The sequence below is a fragment of the Fukomys damarensis genome, unplaced genomic scaffold, assembly GCF_012274545.1.
Source record: "Fukomys damarensis isolate Sample0158 unplaced genomic scaffold, DMR_v1.0_HiC HiC_scaffold_11, whole genome shotgun sequence".
Lineage (NCBI taxonomy): Eukaryota > Metazoa > Chordata > Mammalia > Rodentia > Bathyergidae > Fukomys > Fukomys damarensis.
Genome location: NW_022900923.1, coordinates 44962370 through 44975482, shown reverse-complemented (window position 1 = coordinate 44975482; position 13113 = coordinate 44962370). Strand labels below are relative to the sequence as shown.

The window sequence follows — 13113 nt, the reverse complement described above, 5'->3', positions numbered from 1 at the left end:
ATATAATCTCTGGAGAGTGTATAACTCCAAAGTTCCAAATATCAGAAAAAGACTCAGGCAAGGCTGCTTATACTCTAATGTGTCCTTTTGGTCTTTTCTTCAGCCTCAATCTTCCTGGCCTGGTAGAGCTTGAGCAAAACAATCAGGCAACCATATCCCTTCGTGCCTTCTCATAATGAAAATGATCTCCTTTACTGTCTACCTCATATTTAGCACTAAGTTGTTTTCCTCACCAACCAAACCAACCAGTTTCTCCACCCTCCTTTCTGAAGTTAATATTTGCTGAAGAAATGACACTTACTTGAATGTCGGCCAGAGCCACATGCACATGCCATCAACTAAGTCAATATACAAGGGGGTAAATCCTGCATGGAATGCATTTCAAAGTGTAGATTATTTGGTGAGTGTACCTGTGGCTAGTAATGCTGCGTTCTCATTGGCTGAGTCTCAAGTTCGTCCTCATACTGTCCTTGGCATACCAGATCAGGTATGCAGAAGAACTTTGAAAAGTTAAAAGCGGCTGTTCAAGTTTGGGGTCAAATCGTTTTGTTGTCCCCATGACTCACTTAAGAGGGAGACACACGTAGTAAAATACTTGACAAAGGTCCGGCAGGGTTGGAATTAGGACCTGGGTCTTCAGACCTATACCCAGGACTGAGCAGGACAAAGGCCCCCTGCCACCTGCCTGTCCCACCGCCGGAGCTGGGTGCTGGCGAGCCCCCAGCCTGGCCATCTCCCCTCTCCTTTCCTCCCCCTCGTGCCTAGTTTCAGGAAGGGACAGGTTTGCACTGTAGCCCCAAGGGAAGGCTTCCAGCTCTCCTGCATTCTTTCCCCACAACAGGGCGGCTTGTCGGGTCCCACCAGTTTCCGCAGAGAGCTGTCTCTCACCACTCCTTCTCCCTGCAGGGTGACAACAGCTACGACTTCCTGTCAGCGGAGGAGAAGGAGTGTCTGCTCTTCCTAGAGGAGACCATTGGCTCCTTGGATGCCGAGGCCGACAGCATTCTGTCCACTGACGAGTCAGAGCCAGCGACAACTCCCCAAGGTTCCAGAGCACTGCCCGTCACCCAGCCAGCTCTGCAAGGTAAGACAGACTGGCTCTGGAGCAACACCACAGAAATCAGTGCTCCTCTGGCTACCTCCCACCTTGCCCGCCCTCTGTTCGGGGGTCACAGGCAGAAGTGGAACCCACACTCCTCACCACCCTCCTGGCCTTGCCCCTGGAGGGAAGGAGGGACCTCCAGCAAGCCAGCTCCTGGAGGGAAAGGGTTTTAGGAGGCTCCCACACTCCCTCTCATGGAGGAATTCTAAAGAGATCCAACCCTACAGGTTGGGAAGGGGTGGAGAGGCCTGGATGGCCAGCGCTGGAGAGGCTGGGGAGCCAGTCTGTGAGAGCCGGAAGGTGGGGCTACAAGGAGAAAAGAAGGAAAGGGCTTCCCAGCTGTAGTGGTGGCACCTTGAGGCCTGTGTCAGAGAAGGTGGAGAGTCAGTAGTGTGCAGGCCCAGAAGGGGACACAGGACTCAGACCTGTGTCCCGGGTGTGGGGAGATCTTTACTTCTGAAGACAGTCCCAGTGGTATCAGGGCTACAATTGCTTATCCATTCATTCAGCAAATATTGACAACACATTAGACCCTCCCTGCAGATAGAACAGGAAGCGGACGTGGTGCTAACTGCCCCTTGGGGCTGACTCACCGGCCTGGACCTGCAGCACATGCTGGGTTTGCCAGAAGGAAGGAGGCTGTGTCACTGTCCGGGGCAGAGAACTGTGCTGCTACCTGGCCGTCCAGGTCTCACAGAAAGTGAAAGGAGGAGAAAGAAGGCTCAGTTCCTGGGATCCCCAAGATAGCGAGGAGGAACCATCTTGAATTCCCCACATCTGGCACATCTGTAGAAGGTCACCTGAATCAAGGGGAAGAGCAAACAGGCCCACAACCATCGGGAAAAGTAATCCTCAGTCTAAAGGCATCTGCTATTACTGATCTATGAGTACAGATCAGTGGTGGTGAACCTGAGGCCAAATGTGCAAACCGCAACCCAAAACCCACTATGGGTCTCAGCGCCAACACTGCAATTACTCTTGAATACTGAGGTTTCAGTTTATTGTTTGTTTGTTTTTTGAGATAGGGTCTCACTATGTAGTTGAAACTGCCCTGGAACTCACTATGTAGCCCAGGCCGATCTCGAACTCACAGTGATCCTCCTGCCTCAACCTCCCAAGTGCTGGGATTACAGGTGTGCGCTACCATGCCCAGCTTTGAGGTTTGAGTTTAGAAAAACAACTCAGACATTAACATCTTTTGTCTTAAAAGAAAAACACAATAGCACACGTGCCTACATTTGCCACCACTGGTCTAGATGATACCCAGATAAAAGTGTTGCTCCTTTAAAAGCAAACAAAACAAAACAAAAAACAAAGCCTGTTGCTGGTTGGATCCCAGGGCCTGGAAATCTTTGCTCTCCCTCTGTGGCAGGCGTCTCACCTCCGTGCACTCTTTTCTCCTGTCCTCACAGGAAACCCAGGGGCGATAATTACTCAGCCGAGACCAGAGCTCAGGAGACTGACCGAGACTCCCTCGTCCTACCCTCCAGAGGGGGGCCTGGGCCGCAGGTCTGGCTCCTACAGCCTCCCGAGGAATATCCACATTAGCAGAGACCAGAACTTCAGGAAAAGCACCGCCCAGACTAACGGTCTCTTCCCCGGAGGAGGGTCCGAGGGGCACGTAGCAGAGCCCAGGAAGGAGAGGGCCAGCCAGAGCAGTGGGGCACCAGCCAGCCCGCGGAGTGCTGCCCTGGGTCTGGACACAGTGCTCATCCCTCCACCCGAGGCTTTCCAGGACCCGTGGCAGGGGCAGAGTGGGAAAGACAGCCTGCCCGAGGGGCTGGGAGAGCAGAGCCGTGCGCCCCTGCAGGTGGTGGCACCCATGTCCCATACAGCCAGCAAGAGAGGCGCTGCAGGGTGCCCTGGACAGCCACTCGCCCCTCCTGCCCAGCTGTCTCAAGATGCCAGAGCTGAAGATGCTCCCTTCCCATCGGGGGACAACTCACACACCCCTGCGGCCCCCGTCACCGCCCAGAAGCCCCGGAAGCTGCCCCCCAACATTGTCCTGAAGAGCAGCCGCAGCAGTTTCCACAGTGAGCCCCAGAGCTGGCGGTCCCGCCATGCCGAGGCTGGAGAGGCTGCCCCGGCCCCCTCCTCCCTGCAGGAGCAGAGGAAAGCACGCAGAGAAGCCCTGAAGAAACTGGGGCTACCCCAGGACCTGGAGGAGCCCGGCTTCCACCTCAGCCACCCCGCCAGCTCCGTCAGACTCAAGAAGACCCAGGCTCAGGGCCCTGCTACAGCACCAGCCCCAGCTCAGCCGGTGGCTCTGGCCTCCGTCTCAGCAGCTCTTCCTGCTGCAGGGAAGGCTCCAGCTCCAGCTCCGGGAGCCTCTCCAGGCAAGGTTTGCACTGCTGCCCAGGAAGCACCTCCAGGAAAGGCCTCAGCTCAAAAATCCTCGCCGATTCCTATCCCTAAGACCCCAAAGGCAAATAGTCCCCCAACTAAACCGAAGCCAGACTCAGGACTGACTCTCCAGGAGGGCAGCATCCTGGGCCTGAAACAGATGAACTTCAAGTCCAACACTCTGGAGCGTTCAGGCATTGGGCTGAGCAGCTACCTCTCAGCTGAGAGAGACCCCAGCCCCAAAGCCAGCACTTCCCTGGGGAAGGACTCAGTCTTGGGGAAGATCTCTCCCAGTGTGCTACGTAACTCCCGGCCACGCCCTGCCTCCCTGGGTACTGGGAAGGACTTTGCAGGTATCCAAGTAGGCAAGTTGGCTGACCTGGAGCAGGGCCAGAGCCCTAAGCGTCTGTCCTACCAAGGACAGAGCCGTGACAAGCTTCCTCGGCCCCTCTGTGTCAGTGTCAAGATTTCCCCCAAGGGCCTCCCTGATGAGCACAGGAGGGAGGCTCTGAGGAAGCTGGGGCTGCTGAAGGAGTAGCTCTGCCACAGATTAAGGGATTCTCGGGTCGGCTTTGCAACCTCAGAGCTCAGGGCTGGGCACAGCGGGCTTCTTTTAGATGCCTCGCTCTCTGAGGGGAAGGGACGCGGAGACTTGCTGCCAAGTGTATGCTTATATTCAGGGTCTCTGGCCATCGAGGGCCTGCATGGACAGAGCTCTACACAGGAGGGTGTGTGTGCGTGCGTGTGTGTGCGTGGGGAGCTGTGTATCTCCCTGACACTATTTATGGAACACAGTTCTGCTCTTGTTGGAGCTTTGCTTACAATGGGTAGAGTTCGCCTTCACGGACTGAGTGGAGAGAGGTGGCCAAGCTTGAGAAGAAAGTCAAAGGACACAGTGGAAGTACAAGTTACTTTAAAATTGACATTCAGGGCATAAGGTCCTGAGAACCCTGCAGCAGACACAGGCCGGCTCACACCTTGCTGGACGCTCTCTGTTCAGGGCCTGGACGGGGCCTGGAGCTGAGGGGCTGGTTTGTTATCTCTTCGCCCATGGCCTTCTTGGTGTCACACACCCCGGGAGCAAACCTCTCAGTTCACTGATAGCAGAGCAGCCTCCAGGATCTGGGAGGGCCGGATAAGTAACTGCACTCACTCCTGGGAGTTTGCGTCCACAGCCTCCCTCGACAGAGGCACCAGAAACTGCTGCTCACCAGCCTGCCACACTGCTCTTGCCCTCTGGCTCCCTATCGCGTTCTGCACCTGCCTGACTCGGGGTCTGGTCATCACCAAGGCCGAAGCCCCCACCCAGAGGCTCAGCAGGGACCGTGGAACCGTTCCAGGCCTGGTCCGTGCCGTTGAAGGCAGCTTTCCAGTGTCCTCGGCTCCCACAGTGGGAGTCAGCACGATGTATGGGACATCAGCACTCTGAGGGAGCCCAGGGAAGCTCCATCCACCCTGCTGGGGAGGATGAGGGGCCCTCAGGGTTACTCCACTTGGCGGCCACGCAGAGACGGAACCTGTGCTCCCGGGTGCGCTCCCCCCCGCCACACTGCCACCCTCACCGGTGCTCAAATGTCCACAAGGACTTGAGTTCACGGTCACTTCCCCCCTCCAGCCCTTGGCCCCTCCAAGAGCCTAAGTGTCTTCTGAAGCACCAAAGATTAAATGCTCAGTATAATATTCAGTATTGTGATTTTTAAAAAAAATTTTATCTTCAGAAAGTGGCTGTATAATAATTCCTTCTTGGCCAGAACACTTCTCTGCCCAGGTCGCCCGACCAAGCTGTCTGACCTTAGCAAACACCAAGAGAGGGTGACCTGAGTAGGGGATGTGGTTTTGCGAGTTCAGGCTCGGCGACCAGGCACGACCCTGCTTCCCCTCAGCAGATACATCCTGTCCATGTCTGTGCCTGGCTTGGAATCCGGAATATCCAGGTGTGAGAGGCAGATAAAGCCACCGTTGTTAGAAAGGCGTCCTTTAGGTCTTCACAGCATTTCTGGGCAGGTCCTTCTGGACCCATCACCATCTGAAAATGGTGCCGCAGTCAGGGTAAGGGTGACAGACGGCTCCACCCTCTCACGGCATGTGCTGCGTAGGTGTGGCAGTTTCTGTGTACACTCCACACATGCACGCACGTGCGCACACACACACACATGCACACACACGCACACACACACTGGAAGCACAGTGCCACATTCCTGGCCCCAGGGGAGGAGCGGGTTGTCACGTCCATGGGAGGCTCAGCACTGGGAAGCTGCGTCTTCTCACAGGCCTCTTCTGGAGGACAGATTCAGCATGCTGTACCCGGGGAGCTGCTTCGTGTGTATTTCAGGACACAGCCTGGTTCCTTATTTATTAGTTGCCCCAATGGAAAGGAAACAGAGACCTGGTAGGAGTCTGGCTCTGGCCTAATACGAAGCTGACCAACCCTGAGTGGTCAGAGCACTGCCTGCTACAGCCCCAGCGCTCAGGCAGGAGGTTTCTCCCCAGGCCAGCAGAGCCGCACGCAGCCTGTCCCTGCCTGTCCACGTCTCTACCCCAACGAGGCGCTCATGCCTCCAATTCTCCCCACTCCAACAACTCCCTCCCCTTCCCCGTTATGTAAAGACACCGCCCCCGCTCCGTCCTTGCCCTTCAAAGAGTACAGTCTGCTTTCGGGCTGACCCAGGGGACTCAAGGACAGGTAATAAATCCAAACTTGGACCTCTTCATTGGAGGAGGGCAGGAGGAGCCGGTGAGGACGTCCACCTCCCTGACCTGCGATGCCAGACCCACCTGTGATGAGGTGCTGGCCTGTCCATGGCGTCTACACAGGGCTGCCCTTCATCCGCTTGAGCTGCTTGGGGAGTGAGGGTGGAGTCAGAGGGCTTGGGCTGGAAGTTTGTAACGAGCACCTATCTAACTTCCAAAGCCCAGCGACCTCGGGTCTCGGTACCCCCTGCCATAGTCTTGTTGCTGCTGGGCACAGCCCGTCTGCCAGGTGCAGGTGCTGGCCTCCCCCAGGTGGCACGGTCTGTGTCCTCAGCTGTGCTGCCGGACTCTCCTGTGAATCACCACTCGTTCTGCCCTGGCAGCCCTGCACCCCGACTCCAGGGTGGCAGCGCAGACCGACGTGTCGGGGATGGGTGGGCGCCTCTCACCCCCTCCCGCAGTGGGAGGTGCGGTCTCACAGTGGGAGGTGTGCAAGCACCCCTGGTGGCTTCGTGGGAGGAGGGGCCAGCGAAGGACAGGACGGCAGGACCTGGCTGATGTTCGGCTTGGAGCGGGAGGTGAAGGCTGAAGACTCTACAAGACGGGAGAGTGCGTGAGGCGAGCCCCTGCCTCACTGGGTCTGCTGTGTGACCAGCGGAGGAGGATTGTGTCCTTCGCACTGCTTCTGTATTCTCTTCCTCATGTGAGTGATCACGGAGCACATAAATCTAGGCGCACCTCCCAGTCCTATCACTCACCCACCAGCTCCTCTGGGGAGACCCTTTAACTTGGTGACCTCAGGGTTCTCCTTGTACAGTGGGGGAATACCACCGCCCTGTCACAGCTGTGTGTGTGGATAAGTAAAGCTCGGTGCTGGGCACAGTGCAGCTGCTCAATTAGACAGTGTTGTCTTCAGGCTCTCCGTCCATCTCCAAGGAACCAGATGTGGAGAGGGATGGAAGCCAAGAGCTCACCCAACTCTGCGGAGAGGAAGTAGAAGAGAGGTTCCTGTATATAAAAGTCCAAAGGAACAACTAGAATTCGGCACACCCTCCGAGTGACTCAACTTCTCCCACGCCAGGTTTCCTGGAATTTGCAAAGAAAAGAATCAACAGGAATCAGGTTTGTGCCTTGGTAAGGCTGAACCTGGGCCTTCAACTTTGGAATCCTCAAGCCAGATCCCCGTTGACTGTCCGTCTCATGCTGCCCAAGACCATATGTTTTACGTCTTTACGCTTCCTCTAACACCCTTTTTTGTGCTGAGTGGTTCAGGGAGCTATACATTGTTTTATAGTTATTTTTAAGATGGAGGAGTAATATCTTACGTAACAACAAAAAATTCTGGCTGAAATGAGAAAGAGAAGCTGAAAAGTTTTTGAAGTTCCTGGAGCATGAAAACAAAGAAAACAAAACAGGGCAGGCATCTTTTTGCAATGAATCAGGAATTAGTCTATCAGGAGACCAGAAGTTTGTGACATGAGCCCCTCCATCCTCTGGTGCCAGGACACCGCCCTACAGGAGTCATCACCCCTCCGTGGTCCTCACCGACACCGGGACTCAGATGAGGTGAAAACAGGCACCGTTCGGATCCCAGCTTGCCCTTCTGTCCTGCCCATGATCACCTAGTTAGATTGCTGTCCTCACTCACCACTTGCTCCGTATCCAGAGTTCAAAATACTATAAAACACGGCGGCATCCAGACAGAGCTGTGAGCCTCAGCTTTTCACTCCATTGCCCTCGTGACAGAGATGCCTTGGACATGATGGTCTCCTAGCACGCCGGCCCAGAATGCGTGTGCCAGGAAAGTCCAAAAAAGTTAATCAGGAAGCTCAGCACCCTGCAAAAGATCTCACAATAGCCCACATGCCAGAAGGAGATCCAGGTTTTCCAGTACAACCTCCCACCTACAGAGGAGCTGTGTGTGTGTGTGTGTGTGTACGCGTGTATTCTGCATACATATGCTCAGAAAGGCGAGCGGGCGGGCGGATAGATGGGAGAGGAGAAGGGAGGAAAGCGGGGAGAGATCAAGAACATGGTATGGCCAGAGACTTGGGTTTGGGAGTCTGGCTTCCAGGGCCTCTGCACCTCAATTCCTTTTCCAGCCATTACTTTTGGCTTCCTTTAGCATCCTTTATTGTGTGGTTCAAGAAACTATATGCTAACATAGATACTGTTTATATTTTTTAAATAGGAAAAAGTGAATTTAAATCATAATAGGCTGAAGCCCTCCAAAGTAAGTCAATAATAATACTTAAGTCAGTAATAATACTTATCCCTTGAAGGTTTTATGGGAATAGAGTCAAATGAGATAATACACATAAAACACTTAGCACTGGACCAACTGTAGCCTCACCTGGACTCCTCAGGTGAAACACCACGTTCCTCCAAGTTTCTCAGCCCACTGAAGCCGAGCTCCCGAAAACCCTGTCCTGTCTGCATCCGGGTGCTGCCCGGGAGCGGCCAACCCCCCACTCTCCTTGCTCTGCTCTGTCACCTCAGTCCCTCACTGCTGCTCAGGGCCAGAGCCCAGGCCTCTCCAGCCGAGCGTCAGATGATGCCAGGCATCTTGTTTTCCAAGGTTTTACCAAAGCTGAGACAAGTGGTGCCAAAGTGCTTCTGCGACCACGAACCCTGCCGTCTCCCAACTTCTTTGCTCTCTCTTCCCTCCCAACTGGCAGCACAACCAGAAGATCCTCCGCTGCACTCACACTGGGGGCCCTTCACGATCTGAGCATTAACCCGAGAGACTTCGTATGAGCAGAGGAGACTCACTGGACTCCAGCCACAGGACGAAAGGGAGACCCCTGGGTGCTCACTTCTTCCGGCTCACCCGTACCTCCCTCCTCCACGGGCTGAGGTGGACTCCAGAGAGGCTTCCTTCCAGTCAGTTCCCTGTACCGTGCAGCTGCTCGGGTATGGACAGACGTTTTTCACCTCCTCCCTGAGGGGCAGGGGTGCCTCTGCCTCTGGAAAGCTGCCTTGGGTTTTAGCGGAGAACAGAGGTATCTTTGGGTGCGGTTATGGCATCACTGGCACTTTTGGGTGGCTTGAAAACAGGCACAATTCTAGCCTTACCTTCCCCATTCCTCCTCTGACTCGGGAACCAGGGACTACCCTGGCCTGAGGAGAAGCTGAGGAGTTTATTCCAGTCCCCTTCCCCTGAGCAGCCAGCGTCCTGCAGGAAGAGGTCCAGGTCACTGCCAAGGTTTTGTGATGGCGCCTCTGGTCCTCCTTCCCCACCGGGCTGGAATAGTTCCCCAGGCCGCTGCACTCACATTTCCAGACTTAAGTGTCTGGAAGACCAGGGCAGAACTCTCCCTTGGGAGGTTTCCCGCCAGGCCACCCCACTGTGCTCTATGCCACAGCCGTCTACGCCATGTTTGAAAGGGACTTCAGGCTCGGCAGCCCAGAGAAAGAGCCTGTGCCCCCCCCCTTCCTTCTCTCACCCTCAGTGTAGAAGCAGTGGTCTGGTGGTGGCCTGCACACCACGCAGCCTGCCTCCAGTTCCCCATCTGCCCAGCAACCAGGAGGATTTTGCACCAGTAGCGCATTACCTTTCATGTAAGGAGGAAACTTGAGAAAATACACGTTGTCTACACATATGTGCAAAAAGGAATGCAGGAGTAACCCAAAACTTGGGATCGATTACCTAGAGAGGGTGGCAGGGACGCAGCAGGAAGAAAGGGGAAGGGAACTACACTTCCCTGAGTATGCTGATTTATATGGCTCAAATCTGAAGCCCTAGAGTACTTCACATGCCCATTGAGTACACAAGCGTGCACACATGAGGAAACACTGGAACCCACAAACTGAGAGATGTTCTGCAAAATAATTGACCAATACTCTTCAAAAGCACTGTCGTTTGAAAGACAAAAAAGCCCAAAGAAATAATCACTCATTGGAGGAGGCAACAAATGAGACAGCTAAACACATGCAAAGTAGTGTCCCAAGTTAGATCTTGTACCAGAAAATGCCATTCGGATTTGGTGTGTGTGGTAAAATGTCATGTAAGATTGTTAGTGGGTGGGAAAGCTGGCTGAAGATTACGGGAACCGTGTATTATTTGGACCACTTTTTTTTTTGGTACTGGGGATCGGACTCAGGTCCTTGCGCTTGTGATGCAGGCAGCAGCACCACTGAGCGAAATTCCCAGCTGTACAACTTTTTAAAAGTTGATAATTATCACAGAATTAGAAATTATGTAAACTTTTTCTTTCAAAATGGGAGGTTGAAGCAGTCATGACGTTATTTCTATTTTTTATTTAATTAAGTTTTTTGGTACATTTTAGGCATACATCATGATTGCGTTCATTTTAGGGAATTCGTACCATGCATGGCACATCTTGGTTCTTATTTTTTCCCATTGACTTTCCCTCCCTTCAACCCCTCCACAGCTCCCTATTTACAATCACTTTGTTTCTATATTTTTCCTTTTCTCTTTCTTTTCTTTCCCTTCTTTCCCTTCCCCCAGTCCCCTAGTTCTCCTTCCCCTTTGAACTCTTTCTTCCTAGTTCACATTTGGTCCTCATTTGCACTTTCAGTTTCTCACACTAGAGAAACAATTTGGTATTTACACATGTGTGTCTTTTTTATCTCACCGATGAATGTGGTCTCAAGGTGCATCCATTTAGCTATAAATGTCTCTAGTTTATCTTTCTGTAAGGCTGAGTAGCATTCCATCTCGTAGAAAAAGATCATCTTCTTTACCCGGTCACCAGCTGATGAGAATTTGGGCTGTTTCCAAGACTTAGCCATTACAAACTTTTGTTTTCCTGTCATGACCTTATTTCTTTGCTGCTCTTAGGATACAGACCAAAAATCTTAAAAAATGAATTCCAGATTCCAATCTGCAGCATAGACCATCCTGGCCCATCCCTGCAGCCTCCTGCCCCTGCCTTTTTGAGCTGTAAGGACTCTGCCAGTCCATGGAATTCACCTCTTCCTCAAAGAGCTTTGCTCATAACTCTTTCATCGGGGGCTTCTCCTCCAACCCAAGCTTCACAGCCCCGGAGACCACGCGCGCTGCACAGAGCACAGCACGCGGTGAGCACGCACAGCACTCGCTGAATGAACCAGTCCACAGTGCCACCGAGGGACACCATTCCCACAGCTCAAACAAGAGGGAGACCCCTCTGATTCACCAAGTCTCAGGTACGGCTTTTCATTTTTTTTTTAATGTGCCCAATTTATATCGGGACCTGGCAGGTGACGGTAGCCAGGCAGTCATAGTAGTCTCCTTTTCACAGGCTTGGGAGCAAATGTTTAGACCTTGTGTCTGCCCAGGGCCTGGGATGGGGCCAGGGGAAACTTCTAGCCAGGGATGGAAAAACCTGTTCATCACAACTAGGCAGGACCTTTCTTTAGTCCCTGGAGAGGAACAAGGTGGTTTATAGGTGCAGAGTCTGGAGTCAGACGCCCCATCTTGAATGGTAATGAGAGGCAGCGTTGCCGGCAGTTGATGTGTACAAGACGCAGGCTATGTGCTTTCTGTACTCGAATAGCCTGAATCTTAAATATCCTCCAAGGCCCATGTGTCAAGGCCTGGTCTTCGGCGCTTGAGGAGGTTACAGGAATTCGAGGAAGCGAGGTTCAGGGAGATATTAGGGTCACTGAAGGCTGCCCCGCAGGGGATTAGGTGACTCGCTTGCTGCATGGCTGTGATGTGGGATTGGGTCTACTCTACCACATACTCCCCGTCACCTCCACCTGACACCCTCATCAACCCTCAAGGCGTTAATCTGTCCAGTTGTGGGCCTGAACCTCCAAAGAGTGCTAGAACAACGCTTTTCTCTTTCCAAGTTTATTATCTCAGGTGTTTGTTATAGTAACAAACAAAAAGCTGACTAACACGTGCCCTGCTTAACCCTCACAACTACCCTAGCATTATGGCCATTATTTTAGAAGAGGAAACTAAAGTGCAAAGAGATTAAGAGACTTTCCCCAAGTCACACAGGTAACAAGTGACATCAGGCCTGGATCTCCAGCTGTTACACAAATTCCCTAAAACTGTGTTTTCTCTGTCACCTTCTCAACAAGGCCAACATGGTCCTGCCTCTGGAGCCGGCTAAGTAAGAAAGGCCTCTTGAGAGACCACTGCGAGACCACTTGAGAGATCTCTGCTTGTCTGTCACATTAGCATCTGATTTGCATTTGTAACAGTGTCTGGAGACTTCATTCCCGCCCTTGGGCTTAGCTGCTGAGCGCTGCCCAATGGAAATTTGGGGCCCAGCAGGTTGGGGGGGTAAGGCCCAGCAGACACATAAGCAGGAGAGAAACTTCCTGGTGGGGGCCTTAATTACATGAAAGCAGGCAGCCCACCCCACCTCTGGGCACTGTTCGCTTCCTGGGGCTCATCTGAGAGTCAGGGCTGTCAGCTGTGTGAGGCGTGGGGCTAGTTTTAACAGAGTGAGACTTCTACGTCATTTCCCTGAAAATAAGGCTTAACTGCAAAGTAATCACCCTTGAAAACCAGAGAGCAAAAATGCCAGCCCCAGTCACCTTGCCTTACCCGTCATAACACAGTGGCCACCAAGGAAGACTGAAGAGTAGGCTTCTGTGTGACACTGACCATCACCATGGTAACCACGTATTTTCCAGGTAGGTCTTATTTTCAGGGAAACACAGACGCTTCAGATTCCTGATCATTTCTTGCTAGGGATTCATGTTATGAGTCTCCAGGGAAATTGCAGCTACCCCCGAGGTCCCCCTTCTCCTGGTAGCGTGGATTCACTGTGAGCAAATTTCCTACTTCATAAGAGCTCAACCTTCAGGTCCTCTTTCCCCAGCTCTGAGAGGGGACGCAATGAAGGTCACAGTGCAGCAGTGGAGAACCAGTGGTGGCTTTAAAGTAGGAAAGTACTAGGACCAAATTGCATTTTACAAAGGCTCTGGCCAAGGCTGAGAAGAAGGGAAACCAGGTCAGAGATTTTACTAGCCAAGAATGGATTTAGCTGCAAGGAACAAAATGCCCTGTAGTT

General features: G+C 53.0%; 1 protein-coding gene across 6 annotated transcripts in view; it reads left to right on the top strand.

The window, feature by feature from the left end:
• Positions 1–5096, top strand: part of CUNH1orf116 (chromosome unknown C1orf116 homolog) — a 29879-nt gene extending 24783 nt beyond the window's left edge. For all 6 annotated transcript variants that reach the window (XM_010613141.3, XM_010613139.1, XM_010613144.2 and 3 more), the window contains 2 exons: positions 907–1084; positions 2515–5096. In XM_010613141.3, coding sequence (XP_010611443.1) covers positions 907–1084; positions 2515–3983 — 1647 coding nt within the window. In that variant the 3' untranslated portion in view covers positions 3984–5096. The remainder of the gene's footprint in view (positions 1–906; positions 1085–2514) is intronic.
• The last annotated feature ends 8017 nt before the right edge of the window (positions 5097–13113 follow it).